Genomic DNA, 20,976 nt, shown 5'->3' with positions numbered 1-20,976 from the left:
GGTTTTTGTTTTGTTTTGTTTTGTTTTGAGACAGAGTCTCACTCTGTCATCTAGGCTGGAGTGCAGTGGCGTGATCTTGGCTCACTGCAACCTCCGCCTCCCGGGTTCAAGCGATTTTACTACCTCAGCCTCCTGAGTAGCTGGGATTACAGGCGCCTGCCACCACACCCGGCCAAATTTTGTGTTTTTAGTAGAGATGGAGTTTCACCATGTCGGCCAAGCTGGTCAAACTCCTGACCTCAAATGATCCCCCCACCTTTGCCTCCCAAAGTCCTGGGATTACAGGCGTGAGCCACTGCACCCAGCCTAAACCTGGTATTCTTAAGAGCCAAAAAGATTACGCATCTTGAATAGGCAAGCAGTTTAATAAATATTTCATGTCAGAAGCAAGTTGTAATATTATGGGGACAATTTCTAGACATTCCTAAGTAGGAAAGTTTCAGCTCTGCTGTAATATTTTTAAAAGGTCTCCCCCAACCCCCACATCTTTCCCACCAGTTTTTTATTCCTTTTTAAAGCAGAATTGAGCCTGTGGGTGTTTTGTTCTAGTCCTAGAATTCACTGCAGAATTGTATAACATTTGGCAAAATTCTCTGTTCCCCAAGCCTGCAGGCCCATGAGTTCATTTATCTCTGATAGAGTTATTGTCTCTGGTAGAAATAAAGCTGCTTTTTTTTTTTTTTTTTTTTTTTGAGACAGAGTTTCACTCTAGTTGCCTGGGCTAGAGTGCAGTGGCTTAATCTTGGCTCACTGCAACCTCCACCTCCCCGGTTCAAGCGATTCTCCTGCCTCACCCTCCCAAGTAGCTAGGATTACAGGCATCTGCCACCACACCTGGCTAATTTTTTTTGTATTTTTTAATACAGACGGGGTTTCACCATGTTGGCCCGGCTGGTCTCAAACTCCTGACCTCAGATGATCTACCCGTCTTAGCCTCCCAAAGTCCTGGGATTACCGGCGTGAGGCACTGCACCTGGTTGCTACTTTAAAAAAAAAAAAAGACTTTCAAGCCGGGCGTGGTGGCTCACACTTGTAATCCCAGCACTTTGGGAGGCTGAGGCAGGCGGATCATGAGGTCAGGAGATTGAGACCATCCTGGCTAACACAGTGAAACATCGTCTCTACTAAAAATGCAAAAAATTTGCCGGGTGTGGTGTGGGCACCTGTAGTCCCAGCTACTCGGGAGGCTGAGGCAGGAGAATAGCTTGAACCCAGGAGGCAGAGGTTGCAGTGAGCCAAAATTGTGCCACTGCACTCCAGCCTGGGCAAGAGCGAGACTCCGTCTCAAAAAAAAAGACTTTCTATATAGCAGGTCAGTACTAAACACTTTGCATAATTATTTCCCTTAACTTTCACAATAATCAGGCAAGTATACTATTATTTTAAGCCCATCTTACAGATCAGGGAACAGAGGAACGAAGATTATATGATCTGTCACTTAAGTGGCCTACCTAGGGCCCAAGCCTAGGCTGTTAACTACTACACTGTACTGCTATCCACACTTTACCTTTTCGTTTTTGCTTTTTACCATTCTGCTCAATACCTTTCAGTTTCACTATGTGATTTGTCTATCTCTTTAGCCATATAAGACAATGGAATTATTAATGGAAGTCTGAGAGCAAACTACTATTTTTAGTGGCTTCCTTTGCCCACAGGATGTGAGGGAAGGTCTTTCTTAGTCTGGCCTCCAGTATATATATATCCTTATCGTAATTATTTTACATTTTCTATGCTCCAACCAGTCTGGACTACATAAGCATTCTTAAGCATACCTTGTACTTTTCTATCTGTGAACATGTGTTCAGGAAACTCTTCCCTGTGAAATCTTTACCACTTCTTTTCCTTTGTCCTCATCTCTACTGAAAGAGAAATGTGCTGAATATACATTCTGACTAGATGGCCAGGTGTTAAAATCATTGAGGCCAAAACTGCATACAGGTATATCTCGGAGATACTGCAGTCTGGCTCTAGATCACTACAATAAAGTGAATATATCAATAAAATGAGTCACATGAATTTTCTGGTTTCCATTGTGTGTGAGTTATGTTTATACTATACTCTATTAATAGCATTATGTCTGTAAAAACAATGTACATATCTGGCCACACGTGGTGGCTCATGCCTATAATCACAGCACTTTAGGAGGCCAAGTTGCGTGGATCACTTGAGGTCAGGAGTTCGAGACCAGCCTGGCCAGTACAACGAACCGCTGTTTCTACTAAAAATACAAAATTTAGCCAGGTATGGTGGCTGATGCCTGTAATCTCATCTACTCAGGAGGCTGAGGCAGGAGAATCACTTGAACCCGGGAGGCAGAGGTTGTGGTAAGCTGAGATAGTACCACTGCACTCCAGCCTGGGGGACAGAGAGCAAAACTCTGTCTCAAAAAAAAAAAAAACCCAACAACAACAACAACAACAATGTATGTATCTTAATTAAAAAATACTTTATTGAGGCCGGGCATGGTGGCTCACGCCTGTAATCCCAGCACTCTGGGAGGCCGAGGCGGGCGGATCACGAGGTCAGACTCCATCAAAAAAAAAAAAAAAAAAATTATTGCTAAAAATCTAAGATCACTGATCTATGCTTCTGCAAACATAATGTTTTTTTGTTGGATGCCTGCTGACTGATCAGGGTAGTGGTTGCTGAAGGCTGGAGTGGCTGTGGCAATTCTTAAAATAATACTATTAATACAATGTAGTTTTCTGCATTAATTGATTCTGTCACAAATGATTTCTCTGTAGCATGCAATGCTGATTCATAGTATTTTACCCATAGTAGAACTTCTTTCAAAATTGGCATTTCAGACCAGTCGCAGTGGCACATGCCTTTAATCTCAGCACTTTAGGAGGCTGAGGCGGGTGGATCACCTGAGGCCAGGATTTGAGACTAGCCTGGCCAACATGGTGAAACCCCATCTCTACTAAAAATATAAGAATTAGCCCAGTGTGGTGGCGCACACCTGTGGTACCAGCTACTTGGAAGGATGAGGCAGGGGAATCACTTGAACTCAGGAGGCTGAGATTGTGTCACTGCACTCCAGCCTAGGTGACAGAGTGAGACTCCATCTCAAAAAAAAAAAAAGTGCCACCAGGTGCGGTGGTGCATGCCTGTAATCCCAGCACTTTGGGAGGCCGAGGTAGGCGGATCACTTGAGCTCAGGAGTTGGAGACCACCCTGGGTAACATGGCAAAACCTCTTCTCTACAAAAAAATAGAAAAACTAGCCAGGTGTGGTGGCATGCCCCTGTAGTCCCAGCTACTTGGGAGGCTGAGGTGGGAGGATTACTTGAGCCCATGAGGTCGAGACCTCAGGGAACCATGATTGTGCCACTGCAGTCCAGCTTGGGTGACAGAGCAAGACCATATCTCCAAAAAAAAAAAAAAAAAAGATGGGTCTATATCGCTATTATACAGTGAATTTCTGTATACAAAAATAAAAAATATATCCCCAAAATGCTGTTAAAGTTTGATAGAGTGTCACATTGTCAGGTACTAGATTGTTTCTGTAGTCACTATACTTACTGCCTATTTGTGATAATAAATAGGTTATTTTCAAGTTTTTAGCTAATATTGGTGGCAGAACACTTTTTGACTCAATTTCCATAAAATATGTTTTCCTTCATACCATGTATTCTTTATGTCTTGATGAAAGGTGGTTTATTAATGGACATTGGAGTTTTTCCTGATGCATGAAATTTTAAGCTGACAAAGTTTGTATTCTGCTTTTAATTCACTGTTTAATGCTCATACAAAAGATCAGAATTGCCTGACCTTATATTAAACTTTTAGAAACCCTTGCTGGTTTAAACAGGTTATAATAGTTCATATCTGTAATCCCAACACTTCGGGATGCCAAGGTGGGAGGATCACTTGAGCCCAGGAGGTCAAGGCTGCAGTGAGCTATGATCATGCCACTGTACTCCAGCCTGGGTTGACAGAGCAAGACCCTGCTCAAATAAAGATTTTTTTTTTTTTTTTTTTGGAGATGGAGTCTCGCTTTATTGCCCAGGCTGGAGTGCAGTGACACCATCTTGGCTCACTGCAGCCTCCGCCTCCTGGGTTCAAGCAGTTCTCCTGCCTCAGCTTCCCTAGTTGCTGGGACTACAGGCGTGTGCCATCATGCCCAGCTAATTTTGTGTATTTTTAGTAGAGATGGGGTTTCACTGTGTTAACCAGGATGGTCTTGATCTCCTGACCTTGCGATCCGCCTGCCTTGGCCTCCCACAATGCTGGGATTACTGGTGTGAGGCACTGCACCTGGCCAAGATTTTTTTTTTTTTTTTTGAAATTTTAAAAGGGTATAGGGCCAGGCACAGTGGCTTATGCCTGTAATCCCAGCATTTTGGGGGACTGAAGCAGGCAGATCATTTGAGGTCAGGAGTTCGAGACCAGCCTAGCCAACATGGTGAAACCCCGTCTCTACTAAAAATAAAAATATTAGCCAGGCATGGTGGTAGGCGCCTGTGTTTCCAGCTATTCAGGAGGCTGAGGCAGGAGAATCACTTGAACCCAGGAGATGGAGGTTGCAGTGAGCCAAGATGGCACCACTGCACTCCAGCCTCGGCGACAAAGTGAGACTCTGTCTCAAAAATAAATAAATAAATAAATAAATAAAAAGGGTATAATACTCTTTATCTGAAAGTAAAGGGTTATCTGAAGGTTAAAAAGTTGTCTGACTAATACACTGTATTTCTCTGTTCATTTAACTTCTATCAGTTTTTACTTTTTTTTTTTTTTTTTTTTTTTTGAGATGGAGTCTGGCTCTGTTCCTCAGGCTGGAGTGCAGTGGTGTGATCTCAGCTCACTGCAAGCTCGCCCTCCTGGGTTCACGCCATTCTCCTGCCTTAGCCTCCCAAGTAGCAGGGACTACAGGCGCCCGCCACCATGCCCGGCTAATTTTTTTTAGTAGAAAGGGGGTTTCACCGTGTTAGCCAAGATGGTCTCGATCTCCTGACCTCGTGATCCACCTGCCTCGGCCTCCCAAAGTACTGGGATTACAGGCGTGAGCCACCGTGCCCGGCCTACTTATTTTTTTGTTCATAAAATTAACAGCTTTCACAGTCATTAATTGTTGCAGCAATCATTCTTTTTTTTTTTTTTTTTTTTGAGGTGGAGTCTCGCTCTGTCGCCCAGGCTGGAGTGCAGTGGCGCAATCTCCGCTCACTGCAAGCTCCGCCTCCCGGGTTCACACCATTCTCCTGCCTCAGCCTCCCAAGTAGCTGGGACCACAGGCACCTGCCACCGCTCCCGGCTAATTTTTTGTATTTTTAGTAGAGACGGGGTTTCACCGTGCTAGCCAGGATGGTCTCGATCTCCTGACCTCGTGATCCACCCGCCTTGGCCTCCCAAAGTGCTGGGATTACAGGCGTGAGCCACTGCATTTAGAATGTTTTTTGTTTGTTTTTTAAAACAAGGTCTCTCTGTGTTGGCAGTGGTCTCAAACTTCTGGGCTCAATTGCTTGATTTTCCCACCCCAGCCTCCCAAGTAGCTGGGATTGATTACAAGCTTGTGTCGCCACACTCAGCTAGAATATTTATCTGTGTTTCAAACCTAATATTCACATATTAATCCAGACGGACCCACCATATATAATTAATGTTATATTGATTTGACATGAATGGTAATTTATACATCTACATGATCTTTGATGGTGTACCAGAAATGATGTTAAGGTAAGTGTTCTGCAATTCAAAGTCTTATAGCTGATTTGGATTGAATATTGGGGTAAAGCCTAATTTTGGTGCATCTCCAAAAAAGCTACTGAACCTTGTAGAAACAAGACAATTAGAGTTTTCCCAATCTTCATATCCCTGCACCTACCCTATCAGGCTTTTGTCTACCAGATCAAAATTTTACAATTTGCTCCTTTATACATTTTTTGTTGTTGTTGTTGTTTTTCCAGACAGAGTCTTGCTCTGTCACCCAGGCTGCAGTGCACTGGCAAGATCTCGGCCCACTGCAACCTCCGGCTCCTGGGTTCAAGCGATTCTTCTGCCTCAGCCTCCCGAGTAGCTGGGATTACAGGCACGTGCTACCACGCCTGGCTAATTTTTGTATTCTTAGTAGAGACAGGGTTTCACTGTGTTGGCCAGGCTGGGCTTGAACTTGACCTCATAATCCACCTGCCTTGGCCTCCCAAAGTGCTGGGATTACAGGCGTGAGCCACCACACCTGGCCCAATACATTTTTAAACATATTAGTTATAGTTCCAGTCTCTTATCTCTGTCCTTCTAGGCATTCTGTTCTTTCCTCATTTAATTCAGTAATACTTATGGAGCACTTAAACCCTGAGCATTTTATGCATGTATTTCAGCCAAGTGAGGTTTTAAGACTGTCTTTAAATTGCAACTCAGATGTTACCTCCTAAAAGACTTTTTTCAGCCTCCTGAGTTGGACCTTGTTACATCTATATTCTCAGAGCATTTTACACTTACTTTGTTTGTAGCATCACATTGTAATATAAAGAATTGTTTGAGTATCTCCTTTACCAGATTTTGAGCTCCTTGATTAAAAAACTGTTTTTTCTTGTTCATTTCTGTGTCTCAAAGACACAGAATGAGGCTGCCTGATACACTGCCTCAAGTAAGCAAGTACTTGGTACAAAGGAGTTACAGCACATACGCATTTAATTTATGGGTTTACACTGTGTGCTTAATTAAAAGACAAATAATTGAAATAATCAGGCAGTTTCACTGGCTGTTGTACCCAGTGGGTGTATGCCTAAGATTGGGACAATATAAGAAGTATAAACTGTTGTTCCAGTATCTGTTCTCTTATGCCTCTCAAAAGTAAACATCTCACCAGGCTTGAGTGCGTTTCTCCTGTTAAAGATACTTTTCTTCACTTTTTTTTTTTTTTTTTGAGACGGAGTCTTGCTCTTCCCCCAGGCTGGAGTGCAGTGGCGCGATCTTGGCTCACTGCAAGCTCCGCCTCCTGGGTTCATGCCATTCTCCTGCCTCAGCCTCCCGAGTAGCTGGGACTACAGGCGCCTGCCAACACGCCCGGCCAATTTTTTGTATTTTTAGTAGAGACGGGGTTTCACTGTGTTAGTCAGGATGGTCTTGATCTCCTGACCTTGTGATCCGCCCGCCTCGGCCTCCCAAAGTGCTGGGATTACAGGCTTGAGCCACCACGCCCGGCCTTAAAGATACTTTTCATAGCTTCATACCTCAAACACAAGCCAGCCACTCCCACTGGCACTCATTCCAATGATGGAAGAAAAGCCAGCTGTGTTGGACATGAGGAGTGGTGTATTAATCTCTAACATAGTGCTTTTCTAATGAATGATGAAGGATAATTTTGACTAGACTGACTTTCACAATATATTATACACTGACTTGAGAACCTAACTCTCTCCCCCGACACCCCCGCCGAGACGAAGTCTTGCTCCGTAGCCCAGGCTGGAATGCAGTGGTGTGATCTTGGCTCACTGCAACCTCTGCCTCCCAGGTTCAAGTGATTCTCCTGCCTCAGTCTCCCAAGTAGCTGGGATTATAGGCATGTGCCACCACACCCAGCTCATTTTTGTATTTTCAGTAGAGACAGGGTTTCACCATGTCCAGGCTGGTCTTGAACTCCTGACCTCATGATCCACACCCCTTGGCCTCCCAAAGTGCTGGGATTACAGGCGTGAGCCACCGCGCCCGGTCCTGAACCTCACTCTTTATATGAAAGATAGGAATGGTACTATACAGTTTTGTTAAATGAATGATCTGTCCTTTTTCTGTGTTTCTGTAATACTTTATTATTCAAATGACATTTTTGCTGCTTATTTCATAGCTATTTGTTCGTGTCTTATTTCACCAGTTAAAAAAACAGGAATATGTCTTTATAGCTTTGTATTTGGTATATTGCTTTTTATACAATACTCGTTTATAGAATGAATAGACATTTTATTTTATTTTATTATTTATTTATTTATTTAAAGACAGAGTCTCGCCCTGTTGCCGGGGCTGGAGTGCAGTGGTGTGATCTCGGCTCACTGCAGCCTCCACTTCCTGGGCTGAAGCAGTCCTCCAGGTTCAGCCTCTCCAGTACCTAGGACTAGGCGCGTGCCACCACGCCTGGCTAATTTTTGTGTTTTTTTGTAGAGACAGTTTCACCATGTTGCCCAAGCTGGTCTCAAACTCCTGACCTCAAGTGATCTGCCCACCTCGGGTGGATCCCAAAGGGCTGGGATTACAGGTGTGAGCCACTGCGCCCAGCGTTAGGCAGCTCACTGTACAGTGATCATAAACCTCAGTACCCTTTGCTAAATGTTCCCTCTCAATTATCACTTTTCTCTCTTTCCTACAGCTCTTTCGACGTGTAGCAGCAGCTTTGCCGGGAATGGAAAGCACACAGGACAGAAGCAGAGAAGATAGTATCCTTTTTGTTTCATTGGAAATTTTTCATTATTAACACTAGTCTTTAGAGCCCTGCTTGCTTGGCTAAAGAATATTGTGCCACTGCCTTTTACAACCAGGAACTGATGACTTAGAGGCATAGAAATTCAGAGATTTTCTATAGCAAATGAGGTCTGGTTATCCAAGTGCACCCTTTGCAGCCTGCTTCTTGTTGTTAATCAGTGAGAGGGTTTGTGTTTGTTTGCTTGCTTTTAAATGAGCAGGAAACTCTCAGAATCCCTGTGTCCTTGCCTCTTCATTTTGAGTCCCGTTGACTGTAGGCTTTTTCATCATAGAATATCAAATTTTCATTTCTTTCATTTTCTAACACTTGAGCTTTCTACTTGACACAGGCAAGAAATAGAGTGGAGCTTTATTGTAGCCTCTGCTTTCAGAAACAGGACGTAATATTAGTTCATTTCCAAGGATTGGAACATCTAATATTAGTTAATTCTAAGGATTTTTAATTTGATGTTTTCAGTGTTTCATATTCACCTTCTAGTGTTTTTCCCATATGCAGGCATTTTTATTAAGCCATATAGTTTGTAGCACTTTGTATTCAGCTCTTCCCACTTGTAAATGTTATATGTTTTCATAAAAAACATAAAACAGGCCGGGCGTGGTGGCTTATGCCTGTAATCCCAGCACTTTAGGAGGCCAAGGCAGGTGGATCACCTGAGGTCGGGAGTTCGAGACCAGCCTGACCAACATGGAGAAACCCCGTCTCTACTAAAAATAAAAAAATTAGCCGGGCGTGGTAGTGCATGCCCATAATCCCAGCTACTCAGGAGGTTGAGGCAAGAGAACCGCTTGAACCCAGGAGGCAGAGGTTGCAGTGAGCCGAGATCACTCCCTTGCACTCCAGCCTGGGCAACAGGATCGAAACTCCGTTTCCCAAAAAAAAAAAAAAAAACAAAACAAAAAACACAACAACAACATAAAACGTAATATGTTTCAAAAACAAAACAACAACAACGAAAAATGTTCTATTGAGTTGAAGTATGTCTCCGCACCCACCGCCTATTTTTTTTTTTTTTTGAGATGGAGTCTCTGTCACCCAGGCTGGAGTGCAGCAGCACGATCTTGGCTCACCACAACCTCTGCCTCCTGAATTCAAGTGATTCTCCTGCCTCAGCCTCCCAAGTAGCTGGGACTACAGGCACGGGCCACCATGCCCAGCTAATTTTTATATTTTTAGTAGAGATGGGGTTTCGCCATGTTGGCCAGGCTGGTCTTGAACTCCTGACCTCAGGTGATCTGCCTGCCTCAGCCTCCCAAAGTGTTGGGATTACAGGCATGAGCCACTGCGCCCAGCCTGAAGTCCCATTATTTATTAAATGTTTCCTCTGCTGTTGGAACTATCTTGTAGGCCATTTTCAGATTTATATTATAGATGATTCTATGAGGAACATCATCTTCATATCACTTCCTGCTGCTGTAGAATAAGTTCCTTAGGATAGATACCCATAAATAGAGCTTGTACCTCATTCTGACCCTTGTTGCATATAGTAGATATAAGCAAGTTTATTCCATCTGAGCACCTTATATGGTGAGTCGGCTATGTAGAAAATAGTGACTGTGTAGGCTCTGAAAACAAATAGGAATATAAGGGCCATCCCAGAAATGCTAGTGTTTGGAAGAAGTGAAATTGTACTTTCCCATTTATGGCTCCTTAACTTTTGTTTCAGTGATTGACATAAAACTGGAAAAGCCTCAGGAGCAACCAGTCAGTGAAGGAGGCTGTTCCTGCTAATCTCCCATGTCATCTTCAACCTTCAGAAGCTCACTGCTTTGGCCCCCTTAGTCTTTCATTGACTGCAGTGTGAATATTGGCTTGAACCTTTTCCCTTCAGTAATAACGTATTGCAATTCATCATTGCTGCCTGTCTCGTGGAGATGATCTATTAGCTTCACAAGCACAACAAAAGTCAGTGTCTTCATTATTTATATTTTACAAAAAGCCAAAATATTTCAGCATATTCCAGTGATAACTTTAAAAATTAGATACATTTTCTTAACATTTTTTTCTTTTTTAATGTTATGATAATGTACTTCAAAATGATAGAAATCTCAACAGTATGAGTATGGCTTGGTTAACGAGCAGTATGTTCACAGCCTACTTTATCTCTCCTTGCTTTTCTCACCTCTCCCTTACCCCCATTCCCTATTTCCCTATTCTTACCTAGCCTCCCCCCACTTCCTCAGAACAAACAAGAGATGGCAAAGCAGCAGTTTGATCAAGCCCATTGGAATTATCCTTTAATTTTACAGATACCACTTGCTGTAGGCTATGGACCAAGATGTCCAAAATTATTCTTGAGCACTGATATAAATTACTGTCTTCTTTGAGGTCAAAATTCAGCCATCATGGTAGGCAGTGCTTGAATGAGAAAAGGCTCCTGGTGCATCTTCAAAATGAGTCCTAAAGAACATACTGAGTACTTATAAGTAGAAGAACATAAAATGTATTTCTGACTAAAACAAATGGCTCTTTCAGATGTGCTTTATTAGACTCTGGGAGAGAAAATTAACCAAGTGCTTCAGAACAGGTTTTTAGTATTTAATTCTTCATGGTAAGAAAATGAAGTTCTAATGAACTATTTCTCCCAAGGTTTTAAAATTGTCAAGAGTTATTCTGTTTGTTTAAAAAATAAGAAACCTCTTTAAGCAATAGATTTTGCTTGGATTTTCTTTTTTAAAAAAATAATACTATGCAGGCAAGGCACTGTAAAAGTTAAATTCCAGAAGAACCGGTGGAAGAATTTAAATTTGGCACTACGATCAAAACTACTGAATTAGTAGAAATAATGATATCTAAAGCTTACCAACAAAAGAACCCTCAGCAGAATAGCAAAAACTTTGCTCAGGACATTTGAGGTCAAATTGAAGATGGAAACCGGAAACCGTTTTCTTGTAAGCCCCTAGAGGCAGATCAGGTAAAGCATACATAGTAGAGGGAAAGGAGAGAATGGAAATAAAACTCAATATTATGCAGATTTATGCCTTATTTTTTAGCATTTTTTAAGGTTGGGTCTTTCAGGCTGGTTTTGGTTTGTATTAGATCTGTATAGTTTAATTAACTAGTGATTTAGTTTTATATTTAAGCTACAATTAATCTTTTTTCTTTGGTGATATTTATTTCTTTGCCTTTTTTTTTTTAACAACTTCCAATTTTCAGATGTTTCGTTGAATCTATTTAGAGCTTCACCATGGCAATATGTATTTCCCTTAAAACACTGCAAACAAATATACTAGGAGTGTGCCCTTTTAATCTTTACTAGTTATTGTGAGATTGCTGTGTAAGCTAATAAACACATTTGTAAATACATTGTTTGCAGGAAGAAAACTTCTGAGTTACAGCTCAGGAAAAGCCTGCTGAATTTATGTTGTAAGCATTACTTAACACAGTATAAAGATAAAAAGACAACAAAAATATCTTCATACTTCCTTATCCCCTCATTGCAACAAAACCTTAAACTGGGAGAACCTTAGTCCCCTCTCTTTCCTCTTCCTCCTCCACTTCCCACTTATTGTCACCTTGTAATATTCAGAGAGCACTTGGATTATGGTTCTGAATAGAGAAATGCTTACAGATAATCATTAACCCACATACCAGTAACTTACACTTAAAGATGGGATGGAGTTGTAAAGTGCTTTTATAATACAATATAATTGTTAAAGGCAAGGGTTGACTCTTTGTTTTATTTTGACATGGCATGTCCTGAAATAAATATTGATTCAATATGGCAGATGGGTCATATTCTTTATTTGGAAGAAGGTGTGACTTCTGACATGGGTGTGATTGTCTTCCTACACTGTTGCATTTGATTCTTTTTATGTATTTTTAAGAAAGTAACCAGTTATACTGCTTTTAATATTGATTGGTCTTTTTATTTGGCTTGGAGTTCTTCAAAGCAGTGAATTGTGTTCATGGTCCAGTTTTTTTTTTAATAAACACAATTTTGCTGCCAAAAATATATAAATAAAACACGAAAGAAAACAATTATTGACTTGGTTTCCCATTCCTGCCAAGATGGTGAATTAGCATTTGCTTCTCCCTCTCTGGGAAGACCTATAAAGCAGACATGGACAGAATCCAGAAAAATAACAACAACAAATGTGAGGAACTCCTAGGGAGTCAAAGACTCTTTTTTTGATGGGGGTATTGTTGGGGGTTGGGGGAGAGGGGCTGCAACTTGAAAGATACATCCCCTGGTGGAGGCAGTAATAGTACATATTAAGAAAAGCATCGTAAGTTCTGCTTTTGCCTCCTCACTCCTAACTATAGCTTTGCCTTGGGACAGGAGCCAGCAAACTGTGGCCCTCCCACCAAATCCAGCCTGGAATCAGTTTTAAAAATTAAGTTTTATTGGAACTCAGCCATACTTTCCCACTATAGTGGCAGAGCTTTAATAGCTGCCACAGACCTTATGGCCCTAAAAGCCAAAAAGCCGTTTACTATCTGGCCCTTTACAGAGAAAAGGGCAACCCCTGCCTTGGGACAACCATAGCTGAACCCCTTACCGTAAAATGAAGGCCACAGGCTAGAATACTAGTGCAGGTGTCTGCAAGAGTAATATTAGGGCAGTACAAAAGCCCTAATAAGCTGATGGAAGTAAAGGCAAGGCCCTGAAATAAGTTGTGGCTTGGGGGGATGGTACTGATACTGAATGGGAGTGATTACATGTGGTCTTATAGTTCCTAGAGCTCTTTGCCCCAAAGTTTGTCCCCTCCTCTCCTTGACAGTCTTGTCCCTTGTGCCTTCCAGACTAGTAGCCTATACCCTGAGGGGAATTTGAACTCACACAGCAATATAGTTGAATACCTAAAAACTGCCTCAAAAGTAAAAGTAAATATCTAAAGCAGAAATACTTTGGGAAAGACAATGAATAATTTAAGGATAACCTGATAAATATTAAGGAGATAAGATATGAAACAAGAATTTGGAATCATAAATTAAGTGTGAAAAGTTTTTAATTGTTGAAATGAGGAACACAGCCAGGCGCAGTGTTTCATGCCTGTAATCCTAGCACTTTGGGAGGCCGAGGTGGGAGGACAGCTTGAGCCTAGGAGTTCAAGACCAGCTTGGGCAATATGGTGAGACCCCATCTCTACAAAAAATTTTTTAAATTAGGCAAGCACGGTGGTACACATCTGCAGTCCTAGCTACTCAGAAGACTGAGGTGAGAGGATCGCTTGAACCCAGGAATTCAAGGCTGCAGTGAGTTCTAATCGCACCACTGCCCTCCAGCCTGAGCAACAAGGCAAGACCGTGTTTCTTAAAGGAAAGATAAGGAACACATAGGTGGGATAGATGGTAGAATGGATTCCATTAGTTAGAATGGATTTGGTAAGCTGGAACATTAAATTGAGGAACTCATTCATTAGAAAACAGAAATAGCTGACCAGGCGCCTATGATCCTAGCACTTTGGTAAGCTGAGGCAGGCAGATCACGAGGTCAGGAGATCAAGACCATCCTGGTTAACACAGTGAAACCCTGTTTCTACTAAAAATACAAAAAGTCAGACGTGGTGGCGTGTGCCTGTAGTCCCAGCTACTTGGGAGGCTCAGGCAGGAGAATCACTTGAACCAGGGAGGCGGAAGTTGCAGTGAGCTGAGATTTCGCCACTGCATTCCAGCCTGGCAACAGTGCGAGACTCCATCTCAAAAAAAAGGAAAACAGAAATAGCTTTCTTGTTCCTCTTGCCATGTGACAAAAAGCAGGGCAAAGCTCCCCCTTTGCCTTCTGCCATAATTGTAAGCCATGATTGTAAACTTTTTGAAGTCCCACCAGAAGCAAATGCTGGCACCATACTTCTTGTACAGCCCACAGAACTGTGTGCCAATTAAACCTTTTTTTCTTTTGTTTTCTTTTTTTTTCTTGAGATGGAGTCTTGCTCTGTCGCCCAGGCTGGAGTGCAGTGGTGCGATCTCGGCTCACTGCAAGCTCCACCTCCCGGGTTCACGCCATTCTCCTGCCTCAGCCTCCCAAGTCGCTGGGACTACAGGCGCCCGCCACCACGCCCGGCTAATTTTTTTTGTATTTTTAGTACAGACGAGGTTTCACCGTGTTTGCCAGATGGTCTCGATCTCCTGACCTCGTGATCTGCCTGCCTCGGCCTCCCAAAGTGCTGGGATTACAGGCGTGAGCCACCGTGCCTGGCCTTTTTTTCTTTCTTTCTTTTTTTTTTTGAGATGGTGTCTTGCCGTGTCATCCAGGCTAGGGTGCAGTGGTGTGATTTCGGCTCACTGCAGCCTCTGCCTTCCAGGTTCAAGTGATTCTCCTGCCTCAGCCTCCTGAGTCGCTGAGATTACCGGCACACACCACCACGTCCAGCTAGTTTTTGTATTTTTAGTAGAGACAGCGTTTCACCATGTTTGCCAGGCTGGTCTCGAACTCCTAACCTCAAATGATCTGCCCGCCTCAGCCTCCCAAAGTGCTGGGATTACAGACGTGAGCTACCACGCCCAGCTTAAACCTCTTCTTTATAAATTACCCAACCTTGGATATTCTTTCATAGCAATGCAAAATGTACTAACAGAAAATTGGTACTGAAAAGTGGGGCATTGCTATAAATGCACCTGAAGATGTGGAAGAGACTTTTTAACTGGGTAATGGGCAGAGGTTGGGAAAGAGTTTGGAGGGCTCACAAGAAGATGGAAGACGAGGGAAATTTTGAAATTTCTTAGAGACTGGTTAAATGGTTATGACCAAAATGCTAATAGAAATATAGACAGTGAAGACCAGGCTGCTGAGGTCTCAAATGGAAATGAGGAATTTATTGGGAACTGGAGTGAAGATCACCCTTGTTACACCTTAGCAAAGAACGTGGCTGCATTGTGTTCATGTCCTAGGGCTTTATGGAGGGTTGAACTTAAGAGTGATGACCTTCTGGCCAGGCATGGTGGCTCACACGAGGTCAAGGGATCAAGACCATCCTGGCCAACATGGTGAAACCCTGTCGCTACTAAAAATACAAAAATTAGCTGGGCATGGTGGTGTGTGCCTGTAGTCCCAGCTACTCAGGAGGCTGAGGCAGGAGAATTGCTTGAACCTGGGAGGCGGACGTTGCAGTGAGCTGGTATCACACCACTGCACTCCAGCCTGGACGACAGAGCGAGATTCCGTCTCAAAAAACAAACACGAAAGATGTGGGGCTAGGTGTGTTCATTTCTTTCTTTTCTTTTTTTTTTGACACACAATCTCATTCTGTTGCCCAGGATGGAGTGCAATGGTGCGATCTCGGCTCACTGTAGCCCCTTCCTCCCAGGTTCAAGTGATTCTCCTGCCTCAGCCTCCCAAGTAGCTAGGATTATAGGTGCGTGCCACCACCACACCTGGCTATTTTTTTTTTTTTTTTTGAGACAGAGTCTCGCTCTGTCAACCAGGTTGGAGTGCAGTGGCACGATCACGGCTCACTGCAACCTCTGCCTCTTAGGTTCAAATTATTCTCCTGCCTCAGCCTCCCCAGTAGATGGTATTTACAGGCACATGCCACCATGCCCAGCTAATTTTTGTATTTTTAGTAGAGATGGGGTTTCGCCATGTTGGCCAGGCTGGTCTTGAACTCCTGACCTCAGGTTATCCACCCACCTGGCCTCCCAAAGTGCTGGGATAACAGGCGTGAGCCACTGTGCCCAGCCTAGGTGTATTCATTTCTTTGAGGCTCTCTCAGCTGGCAGATGAAGGAAATATATGTATGTACTGACATGTATATACACATATCTGTAAATATTTCTGTATATAATCCCGTCTCTATATCAAGCTAGACATGAGTTCATACTGATGTCTCCAACTCTAATCCATTACCACATGAATCATTCTAGCTTCCTCCCTTTGCTTATCTGTAAATTTCTACTTCGTCACTGAGAAACCTGGCTTCCAGTTGATCTAGGGACTCCAATGTGCATCTTTGACTTATCAGCATATACTTAATATTGTACTACTTCACATAAGGTATTTTGTGAAAGGAAATTTACCAGAGTATCATTCTATTGTCCTACCCCCACTCCCTGTCCTCTCTGCTTTTTTGGTGTATTTTTTATTACATTCATAATTTTGCATGTACTTGTGAATAGTTAATTCTGTTGACTATTATTCCATTTTGTGAATATTACCAGTAGATTTATCCTGTAGAATTAGTTTTTTCCATTGCTATTATAAACACTTTTCTACCTACTTTTTGGTGAAGGTAAGTACACATTTCTGTTGGGTGCGCCCTAGGAGTAGAATTGATTCGTTATAATGTATGCGTATACTTGGCCTTACCAATCAGTTTCCAAAGCAATTGTACCAGTTTAACTTTACAGTTATTCCAGCAGTGTATGAGACTCCATATCAGTACTTAGTGCCGTCTGTCTTTTTCATCTTTGCCCATTTTAATTCAAAACTTTTTAAAAACCATGTGCTGACCAGACAAAACAATTTGTGGGCCAGATGTCATCCATAGGCCACCTCCAGATTAGAGTGTTTTGTCTATGAGGATTAATGTCTGTCTTAATGTGTGTGTGAATAATTTAAAAAGTGTCTACTGGACAGCTGGAAGAATTAAAAATTCATGTTGCAGTCCTACTAGTGGAGAGATTTTGAAGCAAACTGCATCAGGAACATCTATTTGCACTCATTGCTTTGTTCATTGGGGTGACTGGAAAGCACAAATGTGGAGAGGTTTTTGGAGAAAGCCAGAACAGAGGACAGGGGATTGAAGTGAGGAAGTAGGAACTTCTGCAAGTGAACTAAAAACCTGTCCCCTTACTGGGGGGATAAAGAGTAATTTCGTTTTATTTTTTCATTTCCTTCTTTTTCCTTTGTTACTCCACCATTTCTATGAAGTCTGATGCACGTGCTTTGTTGGGGCTGGTGATGACATGGAGAATGAAACTCGGGCAGTAAAGGAAAACCACCCCACATTGATCCCATAATTGGTGTCCAGGTAAAGAGAACAGGCATCCGTTTGAGAGAATCTCGCTAACATGTTCAAATGGTAACCAGTGGGTCCAGACAGACTAAGGTGTCGGGGAGAGCAGCTGGCCAGTGGAGAAGGCCTCCTTCCTGCCCTGATATACTAGAAGAAGGTGATTTTTTTTTTTTTTTTTTTTTTTTTTTTGAGGAGGAGTCTCACTCTGTTGCCCAGGCTGGAGTGCAGTGGCGCCATCTCAGCTCACTGCAACCTCCACCTCCTGAGTCCAAGTGATTGTCCTGCCTCAGCCTCCTCAGTAGCTGGGATTACAGGTGCCTGCCACCACACCCAGCTAATTTTTGTATTTTTAGTAGAGACAGGGTTTCACCAGGTTGGCCAAGCTGGTCTTGAACTCCTGACCTCAAGTGATCCACCTGCCTCAGCCTCCCAAAGTGCCAGGATTACAGACATGAGCCACCATGCCCAGCCAGAAGGTGACAATCTGAGAGGACAGAGGCTGACATCTGCTTTGCAGTTGGAACTCTTTCTATATTCAGCACATGTTCCTGCCTAAGCATATCCTGGCCTTAGCTTGTTACCTCTCTCCACCCCAAGGCTCGTGACCAACCTAGAAAGGGTCCAACCTCAAGGTTCTGTGCTTCAGGTTTAAGGGTGATAGACTGATTGGACCATGATTCTGACAATGAAGTATCCTGATGACCACTTAAGATGTCTGCAAACCTCTGTGGGAAGTTCTAAGGTTGGGGAACACTGTGATCTGAGGTCAGAAGTAAATCTGGGACCCAACCCTGGGAGTTCTCAGGAGGCAGATCTCAACTCCTGAGGAAGGAGGTCTCACAGACTGAGCTATCCCACAAGGGCAGGAAAGGGAAAGGGTAAGAGTACTCCCAGTCCTTATGGGTGGCAGAAAGCAGTAGAATGGTCTTCAGGTGGAGCAAAGGGGAGACAAATCCATTTTAGAGGGCATCGAGGGTCATATCCAGCCAGGTATTCTGAATGTGGGGCTCTAGTTCTGACACTGAGTCATATACCTGATTTTGGAGAAGTGCTCACTGCCAGGATGCTCAGAGTGCCACAGACCCTTGCTATCTACAGAATCTCCTCTAGTAGGGGCTGATGGAGGCAGGTGCTCTCAGGAATGGATGTGGAGTTGAGCACCCCCAGTGAGCTGGCTATGAGCGGCCAGGCAGTACCTGGGCTGCTCAGACAGTTTGCAGAGATGATTTTGTCTGGGTTGAGACTGTGTTGTCTATGAGAATGAATGTCTGTCTTTGTGTGTGTGAGATCGAACTTCCAGGTTCAACCATGTCCTTCCTTTGCTTCGAATTTTTTGGAGGCATTCCATGGCCTGGGAGTTAGTATATAGTTCAAGCTCCTTCCCTGGCATCCAAGGCCCCTGACGGTTTGACCTCACTGACCCCCGTTTCCACCCATCACACTGTAGATCCAGCCTCACCCAGAGAACTCTCGGCACTGAGTGCTGCTTTAGTTCTTGTTTCCTCTTCATCTAAGTTAGCAACTCCCACAAGACCATAGTTGGAAGAGCATTTGTCTTTACAGCCAGCTTAAGACACTTCCACCCATAACTGGGTTAAGGGCTGCTTTCTCTGTGCCCCTACAGCCTCAGGGCTACCAGTTCCCACAGCCCATGTTGTCATAGTCTGTGCCCATGTCTGGGATAGACAGATAGACACACACACACACACACACACACGCACATGCACAAACTCCTTGAATGTAGGGCCCAAATCTCATTCATCTTCCAGTACCCAGCTCTCAGCCCTGTCTGCCAACAAAACCTCTCAGGAAAGCATTTGCTAAAGGAAAAGAGAAGAGATGTTTGTGTTATACAGTTGACCTCCTCTCTGGGAATTATTTTCCTGCCAGGTAATGAGCCACACAGGATTTATAGTGTAGAAGCAGTGTGGTGTGGTAGACAAGGTCAAGTGACTTGCATTCGAATCCAGATTCTGACACAGCATGCATGACTTGGACAATCTACTTTCCTTCTCTGCATCTGTTTCTTTGTAGGTAAAATAAGAATAGTAACGCCAGGCCCATGGGGTTGTTGCAAAGACCTATGAGATAAAGCAGGGGAAGCTTTGGGCAATGAATGGCAATGTCCCCAGCTCTTTCTGATCTCAAATGCCCTGCCCAGCCAGCTCCCTGATCCTTGTTTAACCCACATTCTTGGGAAAGGACTCTAGATATCTTGGGCTCTTCCTACATGTTGATCTCTAAAAGTCCTGAGACTGTGCCGGAGAGTAAGAGGAAAGGTCATTCCCAGAGCCAAACTCAGAGATGTCCCTGCAGGAGCATGCAGGACACCCTCTAATGAGATGGCGTAATGGGGATGCCACTAAAGTACTGACAGGGTAACTGGGTCCATCTGGGAGAAAATTAAGGCTGAGGCTGGGCTGAAGGTAGTGAGTTATCTCAATTGACTGTTCATAGTCAGTTACAGATCAAACTCTGTTCTCTATTCCCACTTCTCACTGCTGCAAAGGAAGGAAGGGAAGGGAAGGGGGAGGGGAAGGGAGGGGAGAGGAGAGGAGGAGGAAAGACAAAAACAGAAAAAATTAAGGCTGTGGGGAGGGGAAGGGAGGGGAGCAAAAGAAAAGAAAAAATTAAGGCTGAGGTTCCAAAGCATGGACTGGGTCTGATGCACTGCTGGGTCCCCTGAACACAGTACAGGCCTTAGGACACCCACGGTATGTAACCTCTGACTGCACGAAAGCTAACAGACCTTGGTTTTCTCAAGAGGCTCCTTCTTGCATCCATGCTTGTCCTTAAGCTGGTGCCACATACAGGACTATGCCCTGTGTTCAGTAGCCTGGCCGAAGAGGTTCCTTATAGTTTGACCTCATCCACCACCTCGCACCATGCAACCTGCTGTAGCATGAGACTGGTTCCTGAACTTCATGGTGCTCTCAAGCCTCTAACGCCTTTGCTCATACCATTTCTTCCACTTGTTCTATGTGGAAAGCTCTCCCACCTTTTTCAGATTGGCAAACTCCTACTCATTTTTCAAGGTTCAGACTAAATTTCCACTTCCCGTCCCAAAGCTTTCCCTAGTTCCCCTGGCAGAGTTGCATGCCTCCTCTTCAGAGCTCCAACTGCACCACGTTCCACTGTAACCTCATTCAATCATTGCTGTTTTTATATATGTCTCACCTCTAAGTTGGTGTCTCTGGAACTGTGGCTGAGGTGGATACCTGATATTTTTGCCAACTAGCTTTCATCTATTCATCCTACTTCTGGGAACAGTGCCCTGAATTTCCTCTGGGACACCATCCCACCCCTGCTATAAGCCCTGTTATTTTAGACCATCCGTTTCCAGACCACTGGGGTTGATGCAGGGATGGCCACAGGACCCAATTTAGACTGATGTCCACCAGGCCCAGGACTTTCAGTCATACTGTTAGAGGAAGAGAAATTCTCTTGGCTGGACTTGAACTCAGGAGGGCATTAGCTTGGAGCTTCTGAACATCACTGCAGCTTCCAAATGAGCCAGCCCTGCAGGTGTATAGCTGGAAATGAAGCAAAGTCTAAGTGACACTGTTTGAGACCCTGGATCACACAGCTCTTGGACTTCTCCGTTATGTGGCTCAACCTTTTCTCTTTGGCTTAAATCAGTTTGAACAGGGAGTTTCTATCTGACATCCCC

The 20,976-nt window shown here is 43.6% G+C and overlaps 1 protein-coding gene across 2 annotated transcripts in view; it reads left to right on the top strand.

Moving 5' to 3' along the window:
* RAB6A (RAB6A, member RAS oncogene family) overlaps positions 1 to 12,133 on the top strand; it is a 61,054-nt gene extending 48,921 nt beyond the window's left edge. For both annotated transcript variants that reach the window (XM_032166909.2, XM_032166910.2), the window contains exons 6-7: positions 8,299 to 8,365; positions 10,076 to 12,133. In XM_032166909.2, the coding sequence (XP_032022800.1) occupies positions 8,299 to 8,365; positions 10,076 to 10,140 (132 nt within the window). In that variant the 3' untranslated portion in view covers positions 10,141 to 12,133. The remainder of the gene's footprint in view (positions 1 to 8,298; positions 8,366 to 10,075) is intronic.
* Positions 12,134 to 20,976: the final 8,843 nt, after the last annotated feature.

Source organism: Hylobates moloch, unplaced genomic scaffold, assembly GCF_009828535.3.
Source record: "Hylobates moloch isolate HMO894 unplaced genomic scaffold, HMol_V3 SCAFFOLD_11, whole genome shotgun sequence".
Lineage (NCBI taxonomy): Eukaryota > Metazoa > Chordata > Mammalia > Primates > Hylobatidae > Hylobates > Hylobates moloch.
Note: the sequence above shows the minus strand (reverse complement) of the source record. Positions and strands in the feature narration are given on the sequence as shown.